Below are 24,472 nucleotides of genomic sequence, written 5' to 3' on the forward strand. Positions count from 1 at the left end.
GGCGTTTTGATTTTAGGCCGCGATGAAGTTTCACCACGCTTTCAGATACACTCACCTGGATTCAACGCGCGAAAGGACCAGGTGCCCCAAACGCTCGCTTTTAAAGGCGGTCGACGTCAGCGCCCCGAGTGGGCGGGGCGCCCGGGGGGCCTCAACAGTTTGGTGTGGAAAATAAATTCTCACTCAGACAGCCACGCGCTCTCTCTCTCTCACACACAATCACACAATATCAATTCCTAATGTGATGTTAGATGTAATTATTAATAAATAAATAAATAAAGGGGGGATATATTCAGAAATGTGTATTTTTAATTTGTTTTAAAGACATCTTGCAAAAGGGGGCTTCCATTTGGAGGGCCTTGCCCTGGGAAAGTTTGGGAACCCCTGCGTTAACCTGTTTTTAGGCACAGTTTTGTAGATTTTAACAATTGCTAGATATTTTGCTCTGTAACACATTCGAAACTCTTCCCACAGGTGCCACAGAAGCGCTGTCTGTGGTTTAAATAATCAATATTATTTGAATGTTTTGACCGCATACATTACACGCCTCCTGTTCTAAAATTATGACATATTTAAGACTCAAGCAGCAGTAAAATAATGTATGTCCTGTATATGAATGGATCTGTAGCGGTATAGTTAAAAGCATAATCTAATCATCAGTATGAGTTAACAAGCATAATCAATACGTATAATCTATTTTTAGAAGCATGATCTAAAACCATAGAACACTTTCTGATGGTTATGTTGTAAGTGTGTACTGAGCTAGAAGACTCGTGTATTTTACTGCACAGCAGGTGTTTTTCTGTCTCTCTCTGTACTTCCTGTGTATATTCAGTTAGAAGAGTTCTGTGTGTTTCTGTATCTCTCGTCCCACAGCAGTAAATTAGCATTTCGATATTTTTATGTACGGCCGAAACCGCTCTTCCGATTAAGGCGACTCTGAGGCCTGGAACACACCATTTAGTTTTGGTGTATTGAGCTGGGACGAAAGCCAGAAAGTCTTTAAGGTGGTAGAAGTGTAAGATATCGTATAGACATGAATAATTCATTAAGACAACAGAGTTTGGTTTGTTTTTAGAAAGAAAAGGCCAATACCCTGCCTTTTTATACTTTGTTGGAGGGATTTTTCCCCGACACGTACATCTGGGCATCCTTTTGGGAGAGAAGTTTAACCATTTTGATGATAAATATAACTTCTTATTAACGTCCTTCACGGTCCGGAACGGTACACATCTGACAAGTGTGTTTGGAATAAAAACATCTATTAAGGAATATCAAGTCTCACAAAACTATTTCAGAACAAAACGAATACTCCAGGATCATGTTTAAATCTTTTTTTATTAATTCTTCAAAGAGGTCAAGGACCCTGTTGCTGGCAGAGGTCATTAGTTTGTTCGTTGCACGAAATCGTTCATCTTTTTCTGCCTCGTTCTCCAGAAAATCCAGCACAGTGCTGCTTCTGCTTTCTCCCATTTCTTTGTGATCTGACTTGGTGTCACTTTTCTCTTCAGACCCATCTTCTCAAGTGCATCACTGTACAATTCAAATCAACAAATCATGCACACAAAAACTCAAACCAAGACACATGTCCTCTTAGACTGTAGAAGGACATCGGTGTCTGGGACTTTGTCCTGCCATCTTATCTTCAACAGTTTCAGTTCAGCTTTTTCGCATGTCGACTGTAGACAGTCCAGGTCTCACAAGCGTAGAGGAGGGTGGGCAGGACGCCCGCCGAATACACTTTCAGTTTGGTCTCGGTCTTGATGCCCCTTCGAATCCAAACACTAGATTGAAACCTTCCAAAAGCTGCACCGGCTCTGGAGATTCTAGTGTTCACTTCCTCGTCGATATTGGCTGTTTTTGACAGGGTGCTGCCGAGGTATGGAAACCTGTTTTTGGCACTGTGGCTCCTCCCCCTAAAGTTTTCCATCCATTTTGGTGAGATGTTGGTCTCCTCATCAGTGTCTGCTGGAAATGACTTTGCATTAGAGTGCTGCAGTTCTGAAACGTAATATTTTGAATATTTGGTTATCCCTCAATGCAGAAGCTCCAAAACATATTGTGCATGACCGACGCGTTACTTTAAAACGAAATAACTCTTCGCCTATATAGAGTTCGCTCTCGATTGTCATATACGAGGAGCATTGATTCCGAACAGAAAAAAAAAAATGAAAACATTAGATCTAAAATTTAACACATTAAATAAAAAAAAGTACAAAACGTGCATAGAAATCCTCTAAAATGTTTAGGGCTATGTCCAACACGTGTTATTTCATCAATACAGTCTCCAGTTACAATAACGTCATGCTTATATTTATGAATGGTTGGAGTTCCTGCCATTGTGCAGATGTAGAGGAGGCGGGGAATTTGTTTGTTTAAAAAAGAACTTACCTTAGCCATAACATGATCTCATTCATGTTACATTAACAGCAGTTACTCCATGGTGTTAATGTAGGAGAAGCCTTGAAACTCCTTTTGGCTGAAGTCCTCGATGATGGCGTTATTCACTAGAGAGAGCGTGAGCTCCTCACGGGTGAACTCTTCTTTAAAGTTAGTCACGTCCGTCTTTGTTGTTATTAGGGGTTTAAAAGGGGGCGTAATCTTCTTCTGCTCCAGAAGCACCCAGTTGATTGTTTTGAAGAAAGGATGAACTTTGATAGCTTCCTCCTTCCTCCTGAAGCGCGACTTCACACAGCCGAGACGAGTCTTGGGGTCCTTCTTCAGGAAGGCTTTGAGGATGCTGACTGCGTTTTTGCTGAGACTTAATGGGTACTCCGGTTCATCCTCGATGATGGACTCACACAGCTTCAACCAGTCTTCGTCGTCAAACGGCCTGCAGCCCGTCAGCATCTCGTACATGACCACACCCAGGGCCCACCAATCCACCGATGTGCTGCATTTCTGTCCCTGTATCATCTCAGGCGCCACGTAGTTTTCCGAGCCACAGAATGTCATCTTGACATCTTGAAGGACCTCTTTGCATATGCCAAAGTCTGCAAGCTTGCAGTGGCCAGCTGCATCCAAGAGGATGTTTTCGGGTTTGACATCTCGATGAACGATCCCGTTGCGGTGTAGAAACATGAGGGCACAGGAGATCTCAGCAGCATAAAACTGGGAGCGGGGTTCGTCAAAGCCGCCTGGGCATGGTATGTGATGTGAAAGGTTCCCTCCATTCACATATTCCATGGCGAAGCACAAATAATCGGTGGTCTGGAAGCAGCTGAAAAGGTGGGTCAGGTACGGGTTTTTGCTGGCCAGAACCAGTGTGCGTCTCTCCATAAACGTGTTGTAAATGGTGTTGTCAGCCAGAATCCTGTCTTTCTTCATTATTTTCAGCGCATACAGCTCATCGGTGCCTCTGAGTTCAGAAAGAAAAACCTTCCCGTGTCCACCCCTTCCAAGCAGGCCGAGGAGGTTGAAGTCCTCCAAGCTCTTTCCTTCAGGTTGCAGCTCCTCGTTCTCTCGGCTCTCCTCAGAATGTCCCTCGTTCAGGGATGAACCGGGCTTCAATTCCCGCTCCATGTGATCAAGGGGCGGTGTTATGTCCCCGTCACACATGCCGGACTCAGAGAGATCCTCTTCTAGATGTTTCAGGGTTTTCCATCTCTGTAAACTTTCCACACCGACGGCGTGCGCTCCCTCCTCTACTCCCAGCTTCACTCTGTTCTTCTTTTTCAGTCTCAAAGGATGAAAAAAAGACGTCGAGTTACCCATGGCAGATCAGTGCTCTTGTAAACGCAGATGAAGACAAATATAAAGCTGTAAATGCTCGAGCGCGAAAACACAAACTGCAGAGAATACAGAACTGTGAGAAGATTCTAGAAAGTGTTCCCATGATGTCCACTGTGAAAGTTCTGTGATGTCACTGTAACATCATTCTTGTCTATGATGTCATCGTACACATTTTTTCTCTCTACTCTTGCCATGTTCACAAAATCACACATAATGGTCCGGCATGGTCTGAGGGATAGACCCTGTGCCCGAAGTCGGGGTCTGGGACGCCTGCTAGACCACTGACTTTAACTTTAACAGACTGGAACTGTTACCTGAAATGTGTTCACTCTCCAGGTGTCTAAAGCCCACGTGTACAACAGCTAGAAGTCAGGCACAAACACGTCCAGCCTTCATTTTGGAACAGTAGTACAATGTCAAATAGCAAATAGATCATTTTCTGTTCTGTATAAAGTCACAGTTAAACAAAAAACATAGTAATTTGTTAATAATTAATGTGTTAATAATTGCCACAATGTTTCTACACTGAACAAATGAAATGATCATGTTGCATTGTGGGATCAAATTATATCACAAAGATGGCTCTGGACTTGGAAATTCAGCCTGAATGTGTGTGTGTGTGTGTGTGTGTGTGTGTGTGTGTGTGTGTATGTGTGTGTCTGTGTGTGTGTGTATATATATGTGTCTGTGTGTGTACGTGTGTGTGTATGTGTATGTGTGTGTGTCCTCGCAGTGGAAAATTACATACATGTGTCCGATATTTAAAAAAAAACAAAAAACTTTCGGATTAGGCCACACCCACTTTGGGTTTAAATGCGGATACAGATACAGATAGTGTCATTGCTGGTCCGGTATTGATACTTTTCAGTCTGATGTGAGGTCCTAAATTATAAACAAACAAACAATTAAACAAACAAATAACAGAAAAGTCTTTTGTTCACAACAATCTGACTAAAGTCATATCATTGCATGCTTGTTTATTTATTTACTTACTTTTTACTTGGACTATTTATTTATTTATTTATTTATTTATTTATTTAACAGGGACAAACACAATACAAATGCACAACACAATACATGATACAATCCTGACACTAATTTATGTGAGCTTTATAAATAAACTACACACCAATGTCAGGTACTCATGAATTTCCTGCAAACATAGCTTGTTTCTTTCTTTCTTTCTTTCTTTAAAAGAATAAAGCAATGTTTTCAAATCTCTTAAATCAGCATAATTTATAAGTAAATTCAGACCAAAGACCAGAGTTTTCCTTGATTTGTTATTATGCAATCACCTCATAGAAAGGCTTCTTGTAAGCAAACCTATTTGAGGTTTTATATACAAGTTCTGCAAGCACTGGAGGAGCAAATCACATGGGCAAGAGAGATCCTATATAGGAATCCAATATAGGAGTAACATCATCAGAGCTAAACCATAAATCCAGGAGATTTAAAAAATAAATAAATAAATAATAAAGAAAAAATATATGTATGAGAAGTACACCTTGAAGTTTAATTCTCCTCCAGGCCGCAGGTGGCGCTATTGAGTTCATGTAACAAAAATAAATGGAGGCAGGCGGGCGAAGAAGAACATGGTCGATGGAAATCTACAGAATGAACTCGATTTGATGTAAGTGAAATAATAATAATAATAATAATAATAATAATAATAATAATAGTAGTAGTAGTAGTAGTGGTAGTAGCAGTAATAATAATAATAATAAATCCTAGTCGCTAATAAATCCTAGTAAACTCGGCACATTCCCGCTTTAACGGTGATTCATAAGCAGTGGCTGTGTCCCAAATCACCTCCATTTAACTCCCCGTAAGCGCTTTCCCTAAGGAAGAAAAACATGGCGTCTGCACCCTATATAGTGCACTTTATATGCTAAAGGTAGCCGTTTGGGGAATGAGCCGGTAGCTAGCTGGCTACTAATGTCAATCCAAAGACAATTAGCTCAGTTTCTTTATCATCTTGGCGCGCTGCATACGGAAAACAGGATCGTTTCTATGAAAAAGTCACTACATATATATGCAGCAAAGCTTGTAAAACATACGACGGACTAATTAACTAGCTAGTTAAAGTATAACCAATGAAAATATCTCGGTGTTAGTGTTAGTCTGTTCAGGTTTTCAGGGCTGTTATATTATATGTGTTGCAGATTTGGGAGTCTGGTGTGTTATAAGGTGTCATTAAGGTGAGCGGCATCCTGTAAAAAGGTATTTCTCATTAATTAACTTATTTATTCTTTTATAAGTGAACCATGTACATACTTGGCTCCAGTGTACAAGCCAGGGGTTTTCACCAACCTGTAATGCATGACCTTTCTAAAAACACACAACATGTGTGCACCCTGCATGTGTGTTTCCATCCAAAGCAGGTTACAGTTCAGACAGTCTTTGCGTTTGCTTGATGGCTGAACTGTGATTGAAGCCAATGGGCAGGAGTTCATGGTTGTTGTTGTTGTTGTTGTTTGTTTTTTTTCTTCCCCCTCCACAGAGATTTTCCCCATCATGTCGCTGTCAGTGATAATAAAGTGGGGAGGACAGGAGTACTCCATCAGCGCTTTGTCCGAAGACGACACCGTGCTGGACCTGAAACAGTCCATTAAATCTCTCACGGGAGTCCTGCCCGAACGCCAGAAACTGCTGGGTTTAAAGATCAGAGGTAGAACTGCTCAGAAAGACCTCTAATCTTACGTCTTGTGTTCCTGTTTGTGTTTAATATCCACTCAATCTCTCACGTGTATGAATTTCACACCAGATAATAACCATTTCGGCTACCGCCATCTCACCATCTCGTATCATCTACCATACCTACCGTTGTTGCTTGTTAGTGATTTGTCCCTGCTCATGATTGAACGATTTAATCTGATGCCCTACCTCTGGATGGAGCCCTCATCAACTGGAGGCTACAGCCTGGAGATTGCTTAGGATGGTACCGCTTGGACTGCGATTACCACATGCAGTTTTACACTCGGGTCTCCTTTAGTGAACAGTGGACGATTCAACAAACAGACTTCATGTTAAAAAAATAATGACCTTTCTTTTACTCTCACACTATTCCCAGATGTGGACGGGTTCCCTTCTGAGTCCGGTTCCTCTCAAGGTTTCTTCCTCATATCATCTCAGGGAGTTTTTTCCTCACCACCGTCTCGCTCAATAGAGATAAATTCACACACTTAAAATCTCCATCCTGTGTTTATATATTTCTGTAAAGCTGCTCTGAGACAACGTCCGTTGTTAAAAGCGCTACACAAATAAAAATTGAATTGAATCGAATTGAAATCTCCCGGAACCGACGAGAGCCTAAGTAAAGACGCTAAAACAGTCATTTCTAGTATTTCAGGTTTGTAGGTGAGGTGTAGTAATATGTCCACCTGTGCAGTCGGGAACTGCTGAGCAGGCAGAGCCAATCACGAAAACTCTGCCGTGATTCCGCAGTAAACAAAACAGTTTCACGTTTTCAATGAAATCCTTTTACAACCCACATGGCCGACGTTTTCCCCGTCGATCTGCTGCTCGGTGTATTTGAACGCGGACCGGCGCAGGAAAGGGGGAAAAAAACCCCAAAACAAACAAATAAAAAAGCGTATTTAATTATATGCGAATTAATTCTAATCATAATTAACGTTGTTTGTAAAGTGATAGATTTGACACTTTATTGTAGGACTATTTAATCATGTCAAGTCAGAATTTTCATCTGAAAGTGGCGTTTTTGACCATGTTCACCCTAAATGTAGTGGTTTCATCTCGAGTAATAAATACACCGTGCATCCGGAAAGAATTCACAGCGCTTCACTTTTCCCACGCTTTGTTATGTGACAGCCTTATTCCAAAACGGATTAAATTCATTATTTTCCTCGAAATTCCACAAACAATACCCCATGATGACGTCACACGAATGACCTCAAAACGTCCTCTATGTACCGTGACGGAAAGCGAGGGCGCGGTGCGAGTCCGGTCGAGAGCGTGTGAGATAGAAGAGGAGGGGGCGGGGCTTCCAGGCGGTTTCGGTTAAAATCCGAGAGCTCAAAACACCGGCGCGAATCATTCCCGATTCATATGTGGACCGGATCGTCTCCCGTTTTATTGAGGAGAAAGAGACCGGTGTATTTTGGAGTGACGATTCATATCAGCGTACTCTGATGTTAAATTGCCGAGCTCTCACGGAGGTATAATATATTATAACGTAATGAGAGTAAACGTCAGTGGATGTCGTTGCAGTGTAATCATCTCATGTAGAGTCGATATAAACCGTTCCGTTTGCAGGTAAACCGGCTGACGACGGCACGAAGCTCGGCCTGCTGAAGCTTAAACCCAACACCAAGATTATGATGATGGGCAGCAGAGAGGAAAGTCTGGTATGATTTTTCACACCGTGTATTATTATGGATTTATTGCTTGCGCCGGTTGTTTTTCTCCCATGGCGAACGTCCAAATTGCCATCTTTGCTCGGATAGTTTTGGAATTAATTTCATAGTTTGTGTGTGTGTGTGTGTGTGTGTTTTTAAAAAAAAAAAAAAAAATTTTAAAAATCGGTCTCTCGATTGTGTTTTCCCCCGAAGGAAGACATCCTGGCTCCTCCTCCTGAAAGCGATGATGTCATCAACGACTTTGACATCGAAGAGGAGGTGATCGAGGTGGAAAACCGGTGCGTTATTGGAAATGCATCCAAATCACCTGTGTATGTTTATCTGCCATAACGCCACGTTTGAACCTTTTCTTTCCTCCTGTTTATACCTGAACGTTTATATGTAGAGAGGAGAATCTGGCTAAGATCGCACGCCGTGTCAAAGAGTACAAGGTGGAGGAGTTAAACCCACCCAGAGAGGGGAAGAGATTACTCGTGTTAGACGTCGATTACACGCTGTTCGGTGAGACGGGAAGAATCGAGCTAATTTATGAATTGGGATATTTAGTAGATGAACAAATAATGCCTGTTTAGTTCATTGTATGCTTGTTTTATCTCTCTATCTCTCTGTCTATCTATCTAACAGCTTCATTCATTCACTCCATACTTCCTTACATACTTACACATTTAGCTACTTACTTACTTATGTCTTAAAGTACTTATTTCTTTACATAGTGCTTACTTATGTGCATACACACTAACCTATTTATGAACTTACTCACATACTTATTTATGTACTTGCGTGCTTATTTCCATAATAACGTACATACTTGCGTACTTATGTACGCAATTATGTACCTACTTATTTAATTTGATTTCTGTCATATGATTGTAAATTGATATTTTTTTACAAAAATCGCTTTTTGTTTCCTTTTTTTGCGTCTGCAAACGGATCCCGTCCATGCCGTAATTTCCGCAAACATCCCGCGGTAACGCCGCGTTTAATCCCGATCCTTTTAAAATAGTTCTCCTCTCCGTCATCATCACCCCAGATTCTGAAACGACGTCGGTCCGGAGAGAACGACGTTCTGAAATGGTGTATATCTTTTATATCTGGCGCCGAGATCGTATCTGTTGCTCATAGCGGATCTTTTCGACTGTTTTCAGACCACAAGTCGTGTGCCGAGACGGGGCAAGAGCTCATGAGGCCGTTCCTCCACGAGTTCCTCGCGTCCGCGTACGAAGACTACGACATCGTCATCTGGTGTGAGTGGTCGAGACGTCCTGAGCGTTCACAGTAGAATTTACGAGCGTCACGTTTCGTGTAACTTTATAAACTTTTAGTTTTGAGAAAGAAAAAAAAAAGTCAAGACTTTTTAAATGGTTTAATCAAATTAATAATCGTCTCGTCTTCCTAAAGTTTGTTTCGATGGAAAGGAAGTATTTCTGCCGGAAGAAAAATTTCCTTTGGACGTCATATTTGCATCCCTGTCATAATTGTTTGTTTTTTTGCTATACGATGTGATTGGTCAGTGATGTATTCCTCACTGGCACATATAACAGTACTTATTATGATAGTTAACATCAATTTATCATTTTAAACTCGTCATTTCGGATGGATGGAAATACAAACTCGCTGTTTTTTCTATCTGTGGTTCCTTTACAGCTGCAACAAGCATGAAGTGGATCGATGCCAAAATGAAGGTAGGAATATCCACATAGCGATTGTGAACGAGAAATCTCAAAATGACTTCTTGAAAGCTTATTAGTTCTCTCTCTGTGTGTGTGTGTGTGTGTGTGTGTGTGTGTGTGTGTGATATCCCAGGAGCTGGGTGTGTCGGATAACTCTAACTACAAGATCACCTTCATGCTGGATAGTGGAGCCATGATCACAGTTCACACACCTAAAAGAGGCGTGGTGGAGGTGAAGTACTGTACTATACTATAAAACTTGTTTTATTTAAGTTACCGTGGCGCTCCTGTCCGCTCGAAACAGTCTGGGCGTTCTCCTCCGTCCTCTCTCATCCACGTCGACATTTCCAGTCGGACGTTTTTTGTTTTTCGCGCCGTTCTGTACGTAGACTCTGTGGAGACTGTCGTTTGTGGAAAATCCCAAGAAAATCAGCAGTTTCTGATTCAGAAATACCCGGACGAATCCGGCACGGACGATGCACGACGGTCGAGATCGCCGAGGTTTTCTCCGCATTCCGACACGAAGATTAACCGAGGCTCTCGCGTGATTTTACTCTAAACGATCGGCCGATTGGATCGTTGCACGGTCAGTGCAGCCGGTTTTAAAGATTGTATCTCTGCGTCGGATTCGGTTTTATCGCCGAATGCTTTTTGGGTTTTTTTTTTTTTAATGGTGTTGGACGTGCGAGGTTTACACCCGCAGTACCGGGAATGAAACCGGAAAACAGATTTGAGCGGATTGTGTCGATTCTTAGGTGAAGCCGCTCGGAGTGATCTGGGGAAAGTACGGCGAGTTTTACAACCGAAAGAACACCATCATGTTCGACGACATCGGGAGGAACTTTCTCATGAACCCACAAAATGGACTGAAGGTACGAGAAGCCGGTCCGCACTGCACTGCACTACACTACGCACGCTACTATATCTCAGATATACAGAAAGCATACAAACTCTTCTTCTACTTCTTCTTCTTTGTGTCTGTGCGTGTAGATTAGACCGTTCATGAAGGCGCACTTAAACCGAGAGAGAGACAAGGAGCTTCTCAAACTGTCTCACTACCTGAAGGAGATCGCCAAGCTGGACGACTTTTCAGCTCTCAACCACAAGCACTGGGAAAGGTTCGTGTAAACGACAAACCTGTTCACGTACTTTCCAGACACTTCTATCCAAAACGACTCGCGGTCCAATCCGAGTCTGTAGCCAGGGCTGGACGGTGGCTCTCTGCCTGCGTCCGAGCTTCCGCTGCGTGTACGTCTGCATCTCCTTCTGGGAGGATAGAACGATCTTCCTTTCCTTTTGATCAATTAAACGACTAGTGTACGAGCGTATCCTTGGAGGTTATGTAATGATAAGGAATAAAACGCTCCAGGGCGTGCCGGTGTGGAAAAATAACGAACGGCAGGATGGTGTGATTTTCGACCCGTTCTCGTTAAGGTTATAAACAAACAATTAATGATCGAAATGTATACGAACAATCAGATAAATAAAATACTTTTAAAAATAGGGAAACAATCAAGTAAAACGAAGTTAAAACCAGAGATTAAGTTGCAGTAGGTAGCGGAGGTGAAATTGGCAGAAATAAAAATGTATTAAAAGCTAATTGACGTATTAAATCTTGTCGTGTGCAGCGTAACAGTTAAAACGCAACAGTTACGTCAGAACGTGTTCATCATGATGGCGTTACCTGCTGGATGGAAATCTCACTACTGAGAAGACCTGATGATGATGATGATGATGATGATGGTGGTGGTGGTGTTTACCTTTGACCCCTGCAGGTACCTCTCAAAGAAGCAGAGCCAGTGAAGTAGCTGGAGAGTTCATCCTCAAGAACACGTGATGCTGGATACCTGCAAGGTGTCACCAAATAACTTCCTGCCATCTCTCTCTCTCTCCCTCTCTCTCTCTCCCTCCCTCTCTCTCCCTCCCTCCCTCCCTCTCTCTGTCTCTCTCTCCCTCCCTCCCTCTCTCTGTCTCTCTCTCTCCCTCCCTCCCTCTGTGTCTCTCTCTCTCTCTCTCTCTCTCTCTCTCTCTCTCTCTCTCTCTCTCTCTCTCTCTCTCTCTCTCTCTCATGCTCGAACCATCTCAGAAGGGAAAAGGACTTGAAACACTCACCTTTACAGTTACACAGGTGTGCTGAATAAACGAGCAGAAACACTCCTCACTCTGAGCCACTGAACAGAACCGTCTCGGAAAAGGGTACATTTAATAAATAATAAAGTCTTGCTCGGTGCAAGTAGAGTTACTTCCACAAACCCACAAATATTCTTTGCACTTGTTCATATTTTTGAGAAAATGTCTCTTATTATTGTGACGTTTCTTTTACGTGTTTAAGAAGCGGCGTGTGCTTTTTTTGTGTAATGGCCTGGGAAAAGCTTTTTACACGGTCACGGGTGACATTTAAACATCTCCGACGAAACGGAAAACGTGACAGAAAATTAAAGAACACGACGAGGAGAAAACGGAAAACACGACGACAAAAAAGACGAGGAGAAAAAAAAAACACAGAAACTCTAAAGCGTGACCACGACAAAACGGAAAACACGGCGACATCAAAACGGGAAACACCACGACGAAAAACACGGCCATAACAGCGCAGAAAAAACACCACGTCAAAACAACAGACATGACGACAGACCATAACAACAAAACACAAAACTGAAACACCACGACGCCAACACGCAAAACATGACGACGACACGCAAAACATGACAAAAAAACAAGACGATGAACAACAAAACTGACTAATACAGCAGAACTAAAAACACAAATAAAACAAAAATCAGAACATAACAGCAAAATTTAAAAATGAAACATGCAATAATCTCTCTCCTTCCCCCTCTCTCTCTCTCTCCCCCTCCCTCTCTCTCCTTCTCCCTCTCTCTCTCTCTCTCTCCCCCTCCCTCTCTCTCTCCTTCCCCCTCTCTCTCTCTCTCTCTCTCTCCCCCTCCCTCTCTCTCTCTCTCTCCCCCCCCCTCTCTCTCTCCTTCCCCCTCCCTCTCTCTCTCCTTCCCCCTCTCTCTCTCTCTCTCTCCCCCTCCCTCTCTCTCTCCTTCCCCCTCTCTCCCTCTCTCTCTCCCCCTCCCTCTCTCTCTCCTTCCCCCTCTCTCTCTCTCTCTCCCCCTCCCTCTCTCTCTCTCCCCCTCTCTCTCTCTCTCTCTCTCTCCCCCTTCTCTCTCTCTCTCTCTCTCCCCCTCTCTCTCTCTCTCTCTCCCCACTCTCTCTCTCCCTCTCTCTCTCTCTCTCTCTCTCCCCCTCTCTCTCTCTCTCTCTCTCCCCACTCTCTCTCTCTCCCCACTCTCTCTCTCTCTCTCTCTCTCTCTCCCCCCTCTCTCTCTCCCCCTCCCTCTCCTCTCTCTCCCCCCTCTCTCTCTCTCCCCCCCCGCCCCGTCTCTCGTTTTTTCCTCCAGAAACGAAGCTGATTTTTAAATTTTTTTAACTGGGCAGTAAGTTCATTAAAGCCGGTAAACAGAGGACAGGGAGTATCTTAACGGTTTACATAAATACTGTTTGTGGTATTTATTTTTGACTTATTTAATGATTTGTTTACAGTGTGTTACCTTTGTGCTGAGCGTTGATTCTAACCGAGTGGTTTTAGTTTGGCAGAAAATGATTCACAAGAACAAAAACTTGTGTTTTGTTTTTTGAGAACGGAGTTGTTTTTTTATACGTTGTTTCTGTGTATATAGTAATATGAACTCGTGTAACCTCAAGTCGCTTCCTGTCCTCTCGTGGTATTTTGTCTTTTTTTTATTTAATTCCAACAACACTGACATGAGCAATGAGTGTATGGATGCAACTCGAGTTTAAATAAATAAAAACGTAAGAAAAAGAATCATTTTGTCGTGAGCGTTGAATGTGAGCGTCTCTTGTTGAATAATAAAATACAGTATGTTACGCTCCCCTCCGAAACTATTGGAACGGCGAGGCCATTTTATTTGTGCTGTCCACCAAACATCTGGTTTTTAGATGGAGGTGAGACGAGAGTTTAGGATTTCAGCTTTTATCTCCTGGTGTTTACATCTAGACGTGTTCAACAACATAAAACACTGAACCTTTTGTATTAGACCAGCCAACTTTTAGGAGAGCAAAAGTATTGGAACAGATAAGTTAACGTAAACAGCACTTAATATTCGGTTGCATGTCCCTTACTCGCAGTAACTGCGTCAATCCTGCGACTCGCTGACCCCAGACTGCTGGTTTCTTCTTCTGTGAAGCTTCTCCAGGTTTTTCCTGCAGCTTCTTTCAGTAGTTGTTTGTTTCGGGGGGTTTCTCCCTTCAGTCTGTTCAGAATGTTCCAGAAGCAGCCATTCAAGCCCAAGCCATGACGCTACCTCCACCATGTTTCACAGATGAGCTTGTATGTTCTGGATCATGAGCAGCTCATTTCTTTCTCCATGCTTTGGACTTTCCATCACTTTGGTCGAGGTTCATCTCGGTTCCAGAACTTTTGTGGCTCGTCTCTGTATTTCTTTGTGAATTCCGGTCTGGCTTTCTGATTCCTACTGCTGATGAGGGGTTTGCATCGTGTGGTACGGCCTCGATATTTCTGCTCTTGAAATTTTCCTTGAACGGTGGATTGTGAGACCTTCACCTCGGCCCTGTGGAGGTTGTTTCTATCATCAGCTGCTGTAGTTTTCCTCGGCCGACCCGTCCGGTGTCTGTTATTCGGTACACCAGTGATTTCTTTATTTTTCAGGACATTCCAAATTGTTGTATTTGCTATACCCAGTGTCTGTGCAATGCCTCTGATAGATTTTCCCTCTTTTCTCAGCTTCAAAATGGCTCACGTTTCTCCCATAGACAGCTCGCTGGTCTTTATGATGGTTTATCCTTTTTAACATCGAATTCAGTCTTCACAGGTGAAACTGAAGGCTAAAACCAAGAGTAGATAGTCAGAGCTATTTACTGTTTAAACAGTCAATCGAATAAAAAACACCTGTCAGTCACATGGTCCAATATTTTTGCTCATTTATTCATCTGATCTCAAACCCAAATGTCTTCAGTCTACAGCGGAAAAGAAAAAAGAATTGGCCTTGCCAATTTCTATAGTAAGAACTCATTCACAGGGACACGTTTAGCTAATGCTGCATTCGACTAAATATCAGAACACTGAATTTCCAGCCTGGGGAAAAAAAACAAAGATCCCTCAAATTGGAATTTCTACTTGGAAATTCGGGAAGTTCTCCGTCCTCCAACCCCGGCTTCACGCTGACCCCACAGTTCTCAGTCTCGAGGATGTAAATGCGTTATAAACTCGTCATCGCTCATGTTAGCGGGTTAGTCATGTGTGTGTTTTTCCCACGTTGTAGCTTGAAAATGAAGGAAAATTTCCCACGTCCAAGTTTATTCGAACGCAGCATAACCTTTACGGACATAAACCTCGGTATCGGAGCGTTGTTTATTTGTCATTGTAACCACCGTGGGGGAAATGTTCAGGACTTTCAAGCGCTTTGGCGTATGTATGCGGCGAGCTAAATTGTCACATAACTTCAAAAAAAAAAAGAAAGACGAGACAGGTGGCTGAAGTGTCATTCTTTAATAAATAATAAATACTGGTGAATTGCTGTAGTATAACAGGAATAAAACAATATCACACCACCACAACACGCACAGATCCACAGCTGTCATACTGTAAAAACAAGCAGGATGTATAGTGGACGGAAGTGGGATGTTTTCTTCTTGCCCTGTTGAAAACAAAAAAATATATATATTTTAGATGTATATGTATGTCTATGTGATACTGTGTAATATATTAATAATGTCAGGAATTAATTACACGGTTTAAGTTAATGTGATATATTTACTCTTACCTTTCATTTTTTCGATTTTTGTTTGATGACCCTTGGTAAAGGAAAGAGTATTTGGTATTTGAGGTATAAGGAAAAAAACAAACACAAACAAATCGTGAAAAAATTACACCGCTAAATATACAGTACTAGGAAGACCTCAGCCAATCACGTGGCAGCAGAGCGATGCACAAAATCACGCAGGTACGGGTTTCGGAGATCAAAGTCTCTAGATTTTACACAGAACATAAAAAGACGGTTCTGACGAGAGACGTCGGAGGAGAACGTTCACGCCGGTTCGAGCTGACAGGAAGGGAAATCGAATAACCAGTCTTTACAACTGCGCTGAGCAGAAAAGCATCTCTTGAGGTGGATGAGCTACAACAGCAGAAGATCCTATTGCGTTCCAGTCCTGGAAAGCTAGAAGAGGAATCTGAGGCTACAGGGAGCGCAGACTCACCCAAACTCGTTCCGGTTGAAGAACGGAAAATGACCTGGTGAAGATGCTTCTCTGCTCACCACGGTTGTAGAGAATGCTTATTTGGGTTCCTGTAGCCCAGTGATCACCAACCATCTTCCTTGAGACACCCGTTCTAGTTGATCGAGAACTTCTCAGGGAAGTGATTAGATGTTCAGGTGGGCACGATTATGGTCTACTTTAAGGTAGATCTCCAGGAACAGGGTTGGTGAGCACTGCCGTAGTCGTCCCGATCAGCAGTTTCTAAAAAAATGTTCCTGTTTGATGTGAAAATGAACTGAAGCTCTTGGTTTAAACACCGATCCATAGGAAACGGAGAAGAAAGTCAGAAAACGTGACGATAAAACCGACTCACCTGTGCTGGCTCCAGTCTCCCCAGACTTTATTGGTGAAGGAGTCCTGAGCTCTCACGCAGAACGTATAACTCCTCTTGCCGGAGACCGCATAACGGGTTTCGCTGATGTAATGGCTCTAAGACAAGTCAGGTTTTCAGATTATTCATTTGGTACTTCGACTCAGAGCATGTTTTCTCGCAAAACACTTTGACAGTCTGGACCAGGTGCTTACATCTGGATGGTTTCCTCCGTTGTCATGTGATGTGTCATCACAGTCCTTGCGATGTGACATCACTTTCACTTCGTACCGCAGCGGGAAGAACGTACACGGTGAGTTCCACGTTTTGGGGACTTCCCACTCAAACTCGTTGTTCTCGGCCTTGGTGATGTCGACCTTTCCCGGCTTGACTGTACAATCGAGAAAATTGTCAGAATGTGGACCGGGAACATAAATACTCCAAACTTACTGTGTGATGGAAACTATTTTACAGACGCTGTGGTAACCGGGCAGATGTCGGGCTCCATCTCCATCAACGTTTCGCTGTACTAAAGCTTTCTACTGCAAGGATCAGGATCAATTCTTTTTCGATTTTCTGCGTGATAGCTAGCGAAACGCTCAGCTCAGGGATATCGAACGTGACGTAGCACTGGCGTGACTCGCTAGTTACGGCGCAGGAGCAGTGAATTATTTGCGTGACACGATATCCAGAGCATAACCTTTTAAAGACACTCCATGACATTCAGGGCAAAAAAGTGCAGCGTGGCAAAATGGCAGCGTCGAGGAAAACGAACGAATAATAGCGTATAGTAAAGGGTCTGATAAACGACGGTACGATTAAAAAAAAAAACATTCGGAAACCGTTACGATGTTAACGTGAGGTTATACCCGTAGAGCTGATCTCGGTGCGAACGTCACGTGATTTCCGCGGAAAAACTTCCGTGCGTCGCGCTTCGTCGCGTTATCGTTCGTGAAAACCCCGCTCGTTCGGAAAAACCTTCGCATCCTGCCGAGTTTGTGGAAATTTACGAATAAGGAGCGACATCACCGAGCGGCCGTAATTGACGACGTGACGGGATGCGTCAGTACGAAACGCCTGAGGACGATCTGCGAATAAAGTTGTCCGTATCCACGCGAACGTGAACGACACCCATTGTTTTGACAAACTAATAAACGCTAGGGGAGATTTTCATAACAATAAATATTCAATGATTTCACACTAAGCACATAATTAAATATGATTAGTACAGCTATAGCAGCGTTACGTGAAATTTAACGCTACACACTGTGAACATGCTACGATTGACCAAAATACGAGTGATTTACTGAAGAACATATGACATGATGAGGGGTCCTAAACAGGATAGAGTAATCAGCCAGCAGACTATGTATATATATATACATATATATATATATATATAGACTATGACTATATAGTTTTCGTACATTCTCCTCTTAAATAAGTGCGAACGTTTTTGCACGTCATGATCCGGAGCACGCTAAAAGATTTTGGGAGAAAATAGAACGTAATAAAGCCGATTAGCTTAAGTTCAGTGTGTATAACAGAGGGTTCAGGCCAGCTCTTACTTATATCATGGATGAAGAACGCCCTTTGGTGCTCTTCTAAGCGGTACTGGTTTCGGACCAGCAAGGTGAGGTTAATGCGAGTCACCTCCTCGGAGAAGGGACACTGCAGATCCTCACAAGTCAGCCCGCCGCTATCAGCGTCCAGGGAGCAGTTGATAGCGCTCGAGTTCCTGCGGAAGAAACCTTAGTTAAAACTAGGCCACCAAATCAAACAGTCCGGCAAATTCGATTAACGGTTTCGATCGTCTTTACCGGAAAGCTGTGAAAAACACCACGACGCCGTTCCTTATGGGATCCCATTTCCAAGAGCAGTGGAACGGGCCACTGTAGTTTCTCGCTATGCATGTAATGTACTCTACGTGGAAAGAAAGATTAAGATAGATTAATATACACAAGTTACTAAAGATTCAGGAATAATAATAATAATATAATAATAATAATAATAATAATAATAATAATACCTTAGTTATTACGTCACTGCTACAATGAAGTATTATTTAGATACTTCACTTGAGTGTTATGGAAATCGAATTTGTGTACATTTATTATTTAGACCTTGTTTATAAGGACTCGTTACAAATCTTAAAGGTCTCTTCGTCTCTTATCCAGATCATGACTTTACTCTATACATCAATCACATGAGCTCGAATTCATCTTAAAGGTCTCTTCGTCTCTTATCCAGATCATGACTTTACTCTATACATCAATCACATGAGCTCGAATTCATCTTAAAGGTCTCTTCGTCTCTTATCCAGATCATGACTTTACTCTATACATCAATCACATGAGCTCGAATTCATCTTAAAGGTCTCTTCGTCTCTTATCCAGATCATGACTTTACTCTATACATCAATCACATGAGCTCGAATTCATCTTAAAGGTCTCTTCGTCTCTTATCCAGATCATGACTTTACTCTATACATCAATCACATGAGCTCGAATTCATCTTAAAGGTCTCTTCGTCTCTTATCCAGATCATGACTTTACTCTATACATCAATCACATGACCTCGAATTCATCTTAAAGGTCTCTTCGTCTCTTATCCAGCTCATGACTTTACTCTATACATCAATCACATGACCTCGAATTCATCTTAAAGGTCTCTTCGTCTCTTATCCAGCTCATGACTTTACTCTATACATCAATCACATGAGCTCGAATTCATCTTAAAGGTCTCTTCGTCTCATCCAGATCATGACTTTACTCTATACATCAATCACGTGAGCTCGAATTCATCAATGTAGAAAAAAACCGATCCAGAACCCGTTAATCAATTCATCCTCCGCTCTGATCTGGTGTAAAGACTGGTTTTAATAAAACGAGGCGTCTCCTTTACCTCCCTAGAAGGCATGAACTCCATCTAAAAGCATGTTGAGGCACGTTTCACGAATTGGCGAACGTTAACCGGCTATATTTACGTAGCTGTTAGCATGCTTTCTTTGCTAATACCGGGTTAGACTAGCATCGAGTCAAATTGTAGCTAATTCTAGGTCAACATTGGTTATTTGCCTCTAATGAATTGGTTAGGAAGCGACGTAGCGCCGGTTACACACGTGTAGCAAAACTTACAGAGATCGAATGAAGCTTTCAGGCAAAATGGCGTCAGTGAGAATCAGTTTTAGGTAAGTCATACTATTTCTAGATAAGTACGATTTCAGCATTATTTACATCTTTTACACTGAGTACATTTAAAGATAGCAATTTTTTGACTTCTACTTTTGACTATATTTTCACTGACGTAAATGATCCTGTGCTTTCTCATTTTTTCCCCTTCCCAGTTACCTTTGTTATTGTTTCGTAGCAGAATGGCCTTCTCAAAGTCGAGTGGACTGACCAGCACCAGCGTGTGGTTCAGAACGTCTCCCGATGCGGCGTGGCAGGTGAAGTTTCCTCCCAGCATCGCCTCGATGGTCACTTCTATACTGTTACCCTTGGTGGGGATGTTATGTTGATTTTTCCGCCAGTGGATCTCAGTGCCTTCGAACTCATCGCCACAACTCAGCGCAACTCTGGTCTTTTGTTCCATCGGGTTTCCGCTTACTTCCAAAGCAATAACTGTGACAAACGAGGTCCGGGTATAAGACTTTCAGCAACATCTTAATCGATACTCCGGCTGTACCGATGAATAAATATGATAAAATGTACTACACTTGGTCGGTACAGTCATTCTATACCTAAATACAAACTGAACACTTTTAAAAGCTGTGTAAGAAATGTGTGGTGGATTATTTTAGATATGAATAGAGACCCTGAATTGTACTACATATATGTATATATATATTAGTATGTGTGAAATGTTTTACTCCAAAATATGGCTTAAAATTATTTTACAATTCTAACATCGGAAACCTAAAGCCGGATCCAAACGTTCTACTTGTTTTAAACCGATTTGTAAAATAATATAGTAATAAAATAAAGCTAATAGTCACCGTTTGGCTTGACAACCCGCAGTGTACTGCCTTCCCCGACATGAAGAAGGGTTAGATGCAAGGCAATGATGCAAAACAAATTCATCTAAACAGACAAACGAAGCGATTATTCACCGTGTAAGACCTTACCACGTGTATACAGTTCATATACGCGTGAATAATATGAAGGTCATAGTAAAGAAGTCAAATATTAGAAACTCAAGTCATATCAATCCTACCTTCTTCTCTTGGTTTGTTTGTTTTTTGGTTTTTTGGGTCGTGTCTAAGCGCGATGAAGTTTCTGAGGCTGTGCTCACAATGAACAACTGACTGAACTCAGGAGACTTTATAGGCAGGTGAGACAGAAGAAAAAAAATTCCCAGCACAGGACAATGTACCAGCTAATGAGGAACTGTAAACGCATTGACAAAAGGCATTGATAAAAACCAAACACCGGCGACCTTTTGGAAAGTTTACACATCTGACCTAATTACTTTGTGCACAGAGGCTTTTAGAGTAAAAAAGTACCAGTCCTGGTCACCATCAAATATACATCGTCACTGCTACAATGAAGTATTATTTAGATACTTCACTTGAGTGTTATGGAAATCGAATTTGTGTACATTTATTATTTAGACCTTGTTTATAAGGACTCGCTACAAATCTTAAAGGTCTCTTCGTCTCTTATCCAGCTCATGACTTTACTCTATACATCAATCACATGAGCTCGAATTCATCTTAAAGGTCTCTTCGTCTCTTATCCAGCTCATGACTTTACTCTATACATCAATCACATGAGCTCGAATTCATCTTAAAGGTCTCTTCGTCTCTTATCCAGATCATGACTTTACTCTATACATCAATCACGTGAGCTCGAATTCATCAATGTAGAAAAAACCGATCCAGAACCCGTTAATCAATTCATCCTCCGCTCTGATCTGGTGTAAAGACTGGTTTTAATAAAACGAGGCGTCTCCTTTACCTCCCTAGAAGGCATGAACTCCATCTAAAAGCATGTTGAGGCACGTTTCACGAATTGCAGAACGTTAACCGGCTATATTTACGTAGCTGTTAGCATGCTTTCTTTGCTAATACCGGGTTAGACTAGCATCGACTCCAGCAAGTCAAATTGTAGCTAATTCTAGGTCAACATTGGTTACTTACTTCTAATGAATTGGTTAGGAAGCGACGTAGCGCCGGTTACACACGTGTAGCAAAACTTACAGAGATCGAATGAAGCTTTCAGGCAAAATGGCGTCAGTGAGAATCAGTTTTAGGTAAGTCATACTATTTCTACAGATTCAGTATCTTTTTCATCTCACAGATAATTATGGTCCAATGAAGTATGTTTTTTTTTTTTTTTTTTTTTTAAATGTATTATATTCTCAAACACATGTCAGAGGCGATGCTATAGAGAATGAGGAAGTGAAATAATAATTACGCAAGTAGGTAGATGAAGATTGGGGTTAAATACACACACACACACACACACACTCACACACACACGCCAACACATACACGTGAATCAGGGAAAATGTAGCAGGGGAAGTCAGAGATTCCTCTCAGACTTGAGCAAAGTTCACAAAATTAAAAGGGAAGGAATGGTGTTTACTTGGTCCACATTATAAGTGCTATTACTACAACTTTCACCCAAACACACAGGGAATTCCACCGAGCTCTTATCGCGAGGACTTTTCGTTGTCTCTTTCTTTTACGGGTAATGACCTGGGGGGGAAAAAAGGAGCGGAAAAAACAAAGTCTCGAAGATGAGCTTAGAGGAGGGCGATGTGACAGGAATACCGCATCGCGAGTGTCGAAGGCACTTCTGCGGTTCAGGATGTATCACGGGATCTCAGCGTGTGGCATTAAATAAAACATTGACTAACACGAACTAAAAATAAATAAATAAATAAAAATGTCTCAAAAATATTAACATTTTACAAATCTGATTGAAAGACTGACGCCATATTTCAGTCGGTCGGTATTTAAAGTGTATCACGATGTGGATATTGTGTGAGGTTATGGCTGGGCGATATATCACTCTGATATCGATATCGTGATCAATGATCACATGGTTGCGAGTGCTCTCGGTGTCTGTTTTCTCTGTAAAACGACAGGCTGCAAATAATGAATAATTAAGAAGGCAGTGAACGTTGTCTGCGATTCGTTTTCGGTCAAATGAAGAAAGATGTACGCGTGGCCACGGCGTCACAGCGGTGGCTCAGAGCGTCACGTTGCCACCTCACGGCTCGGGGTTTTGTCTGTATGGAGTTTCGCTTTTCTTTCACATGCACAGGTTTCCTCCGGGTTCTCCAGGTTCCTCCTACCTGCCAAAAGCCAAAACATTCCACTGTGTATCAATGAGCGTGTGAATGAGCGTGTGAACAGTACGGTGTGACGGATGGTGTTCCCTCCAGGATGTAATCATATCATCAGCTGTGTGGTTGGGAAATGCTTACCCATTTCCCAACCACATTTGACCGACATTTTTCAATTCAATTCAATTCAGTTTTATTTGTATAGCGCTTTTTACGATAGACATTGTCTCAAAGCAGCTTTACAGAAACATCAACACGGTGTACAGATATTAAAGGTGTGAATTTATCCCAACTGAGCAAGCCACCGAGTGGCGACGGTGGCGAGGAAAAACTCTCTAAGATGTTTTAAGAGGAAGAAACCTCGAGAGGAACCCGACTCAGAAGGAACCCGTCCTCATCTGGGGAACGACGGATAGTGTGAAAAAGTTCATTATGGATTTATATGAAGTCTGTTTGGCGTTAGGAGCAGCCGTAGTCCCAGCAGTCTGGATCACTTTTCAGTCTTTTCACTTCTGATCTACTGCTCAAAGTGTTTCGATGCGTCCGACGCTTCGGACTTCCTGACATTTTGTTGTTGGACTATTGAATCTTTCTGGGTCAAAATCAAAGTCTTTCGGTGGCGTCCCTGATAAATACGTTAACGATACGTTCGCTGTAAAACTGTCTAATGTTAGGCAAGTGGAACACATCGATAGATTTTGTTTCACATTAATAAACTCGGGCGCACGGTGATTCACACCTCCAGGGTCGGGGGTTCGATTCCCACCGTGGCCCTGTGTGGGCGGAGTTTGCATGTTCTCCCCGTGCTGTGGGGGTTTCCTCCGGGTACTCCGGTTTCTTCCCCCAGTCCAAAGACATGCGTGGTAGACTGATTGGTGTGTCTAAAGTGTCCGTAGTGTATGAATGGGTGTGTGAGTGTGTATGTGAGTGTGCCCTGCGATGGATTGGCACCCTGTCCAGGGTGTACCCCGCCTTGTGCCCCATGCTCCCTGGGATAGACTCCAGGTTCCCCTGCGACCCTGAAAAGGATAAAGCGGTATAGAAGATGGATGGATTAATAAACTCAAAACACAATCCATTTACTGTGACTGAAGACGAGGAGGAATTTATTTTATTGAGGAGGAGTAGACTGCTCTTTTGGCCTGCTAATATAATTTAATATAATATAATATAATATAATGTAATGTAATATAATATAATATAATATAATATAATATAATATAATATAATGTAATACAATATAACATAATGTAATGTAATGTAATATAATGTAATATATAATGCAATGTTATATATTATAATATAATATAATGTAATATAACATAATATATAATGCAATATTATATAATGTAATATAATGTAATATAATATAATGTTATATAATATAATCAGAGTAGATGTAACTGGATGTGGTGGAAGTGGAATATCATTTAGAGACGAATAAATCGTTATTAACCTTGAGATTAGGGATGTGCGATAGAGACTTAAAACAATATCGTGATATTTCATGGTATATTTTTGCGGTAACGATATGAAAAGAGTAACGCAAGTGCTTTTGCTTGAGGCGGCGAAACAAATCTGATGCGTTTCCGCCCTCTATCGATACGGGTTTTTGACACACTTTGCAAATGACAGACCTTTGATTCGCATCCTATCCTCTGTTTTTGGGGATTCCTTCTTCTTCCTCGTCTAGGGTTGGAACCCCGCCTTCCGCCGCTCTTGTTCTCGGTCTACGTCCGAGAAGACCACGTCGTGGCGCGTAAACACGTCGTCGCCTGTACCGT

At 42.1% G+C, this 24,472-nt stretch overlaps 3 protein-coding genes across 5 annotated transcripts; 1 reads left to right on the plus strand and 2 right to left on the minus strand.

Moving 5' to 3' along the window:
- Positions 1-302: 302 nt before the first annotated feature.
- LOC128622627 (protein kinase C epsilon type-like) lies at positions 303-3,915 on the minus strand. The gene has a single exon (XM_053649277.1). The coding sequence runs from the start codon at positions 3,712-3,714 to the stop codon at positions 2,434-2,436; it is 1,281 nt and encodes a 426-aa protein (XP_053505252.1). The 5' UTR covers positions 3,715-3,915; the 3' UTR covers positions 303-2,433.
- A 1,387-nt stretch (positions 3,916-5,302) lies between these two features.
- On the plus strand, positions 5,303-12,346 carry ublcp1 (ubiquitin-like domain containing CTD phosphatase 1). 3 transcript variants are annotated; one of them, XM_053649278.1, is made up of 12 exons: positions 5,303-5,362; positions 5,895-5,952; positions 6,233-6,400; positions 8,005-8,096; positions 8,301-8,386; positions 8,494-8,609; positions 9,254-9,352; positions 9,753-9,790; positions 9,912-10,010; positions 10,534-10,650; positions 10,769-10,896; positions 11,554-12,346. In XM_053649278.1, exons 3-12 carry the CDS (start codon positions 6,247-6,249, stop codon positions 11,579-11,581), a joined length of 957 nt encoding a protein of 318 aa, XP_053505253.1. In that variant the 5' UTR covers positions 5,303-5,362; positions 5,895-5,952; positions 6,233-6,246; the 3' UTR covers positions 11,582-12,346. The 3 variants fall into 3 exon arrangements, with proteins under 3 accessions (XP_053505253.1, XP_053505256.1, XP_053505254.1); XM_053649279.1 differs by having other exon boundaries at positions 5,304-5,362; positions 5,895-5,930; XM_053649281.1 differs by lacking the exon at positions 9,254-9,352.
- Positions 12,347-15,299: 2,953 nt separating this feature from the next.
- Positions 15,300-24,087, minus strand: il12bb (interleukin 12B, b). The gene is made up of 9 exons (XM_053648895.1): positions 20,610-24,087; positions 20,392-20,476; positions 19,745-20,017; positions 18,215-18,317; positions 17,963-18,132; positions 16,610-16,785; positions 16,398-16,513; positions 15,589-15,619; positions 15,300-15,462 (listed from the first exon to the last, which is right to left on the minus strand). The coding sequence occupies exons 2-8, from the start codon at positions 20,474-20,476 to the stop codon at positions 15,592-15,594; spliced, it is 951 nt and encodes a 316-aa protein (XP_053504870.1). The 5' UTR covers positions 20,610-24,087; the 3' UTR covers positions 15,300-15,462; positions 15,589-15,591.
- Positions 24,088-24,472: the final 385 nt, after the last annotated feature.

The sequence above is a fragment of the Ictalurus furcatus genome, chromosome 18 (genome assembly GCF_023375685.1).
Source record: "Ictalurus furcatus strain D&B chromosome 18, Billie_1.0, whole genome shotgun sequence".
NCBI lineage: Eukaryota > Metazoa > Chordata > Actinopteri > Siluriformes > Ictaluridae > Ictalurus > Ictalurus furcatus.

Bases quoted from the DNA above. Each gene is read 5' to 3' on its own strand.
- LOC128622627 (XM_053649277.1), bottom strand. From the start codon at position 3,714: ATGGGTAACTCGACGTCTTTTTTTCATCCTTTGAGACTGAAAAAGAAG.
- ublcp1 (XM_053649278.1), top strand. From the start codon at position 6,247: ATGTCGCTGTCAGTGATAATAAAGTGGGGAGGACAGGAGTACTCCATC. The intron at 8,387-8,493 runs GTGCGTTATTGG...GTTTATATGTAG, and splicing joins GTGATCGAGGTGGAAAACCG to AGAGGAGAATCTGGCTAAGA. The intron at 8,610-9,253 runs GTGAGACGGGAA...GACTGTTTTCAG, and splicing joins CGTCGATTACACGCTGTTCG to ACCACAAGTCGTGTGCCGAG.
- il12bb (XM_053648895.1), bottom strand. From the start codon at position 20,476: ATGAATTTGTTTTGCATCATTGCCTTGCATCTAACCCTTCTTCATGTC. The intron at 16,514-16,609 runs GTAAGCACCTGG...GACTTGTCTTAG, and splicing joins ACGGAGGAAACCATCCAGAT to AGCCATTACATCAGCGAAAC. The intron at 15,620-16,397 runs GTGAGTCGGTTT...TCCTTTACCAAG, and splicing joins GGAGACTGGAGCCAGCACAG to GGTCATCAAACAAAAATCGA.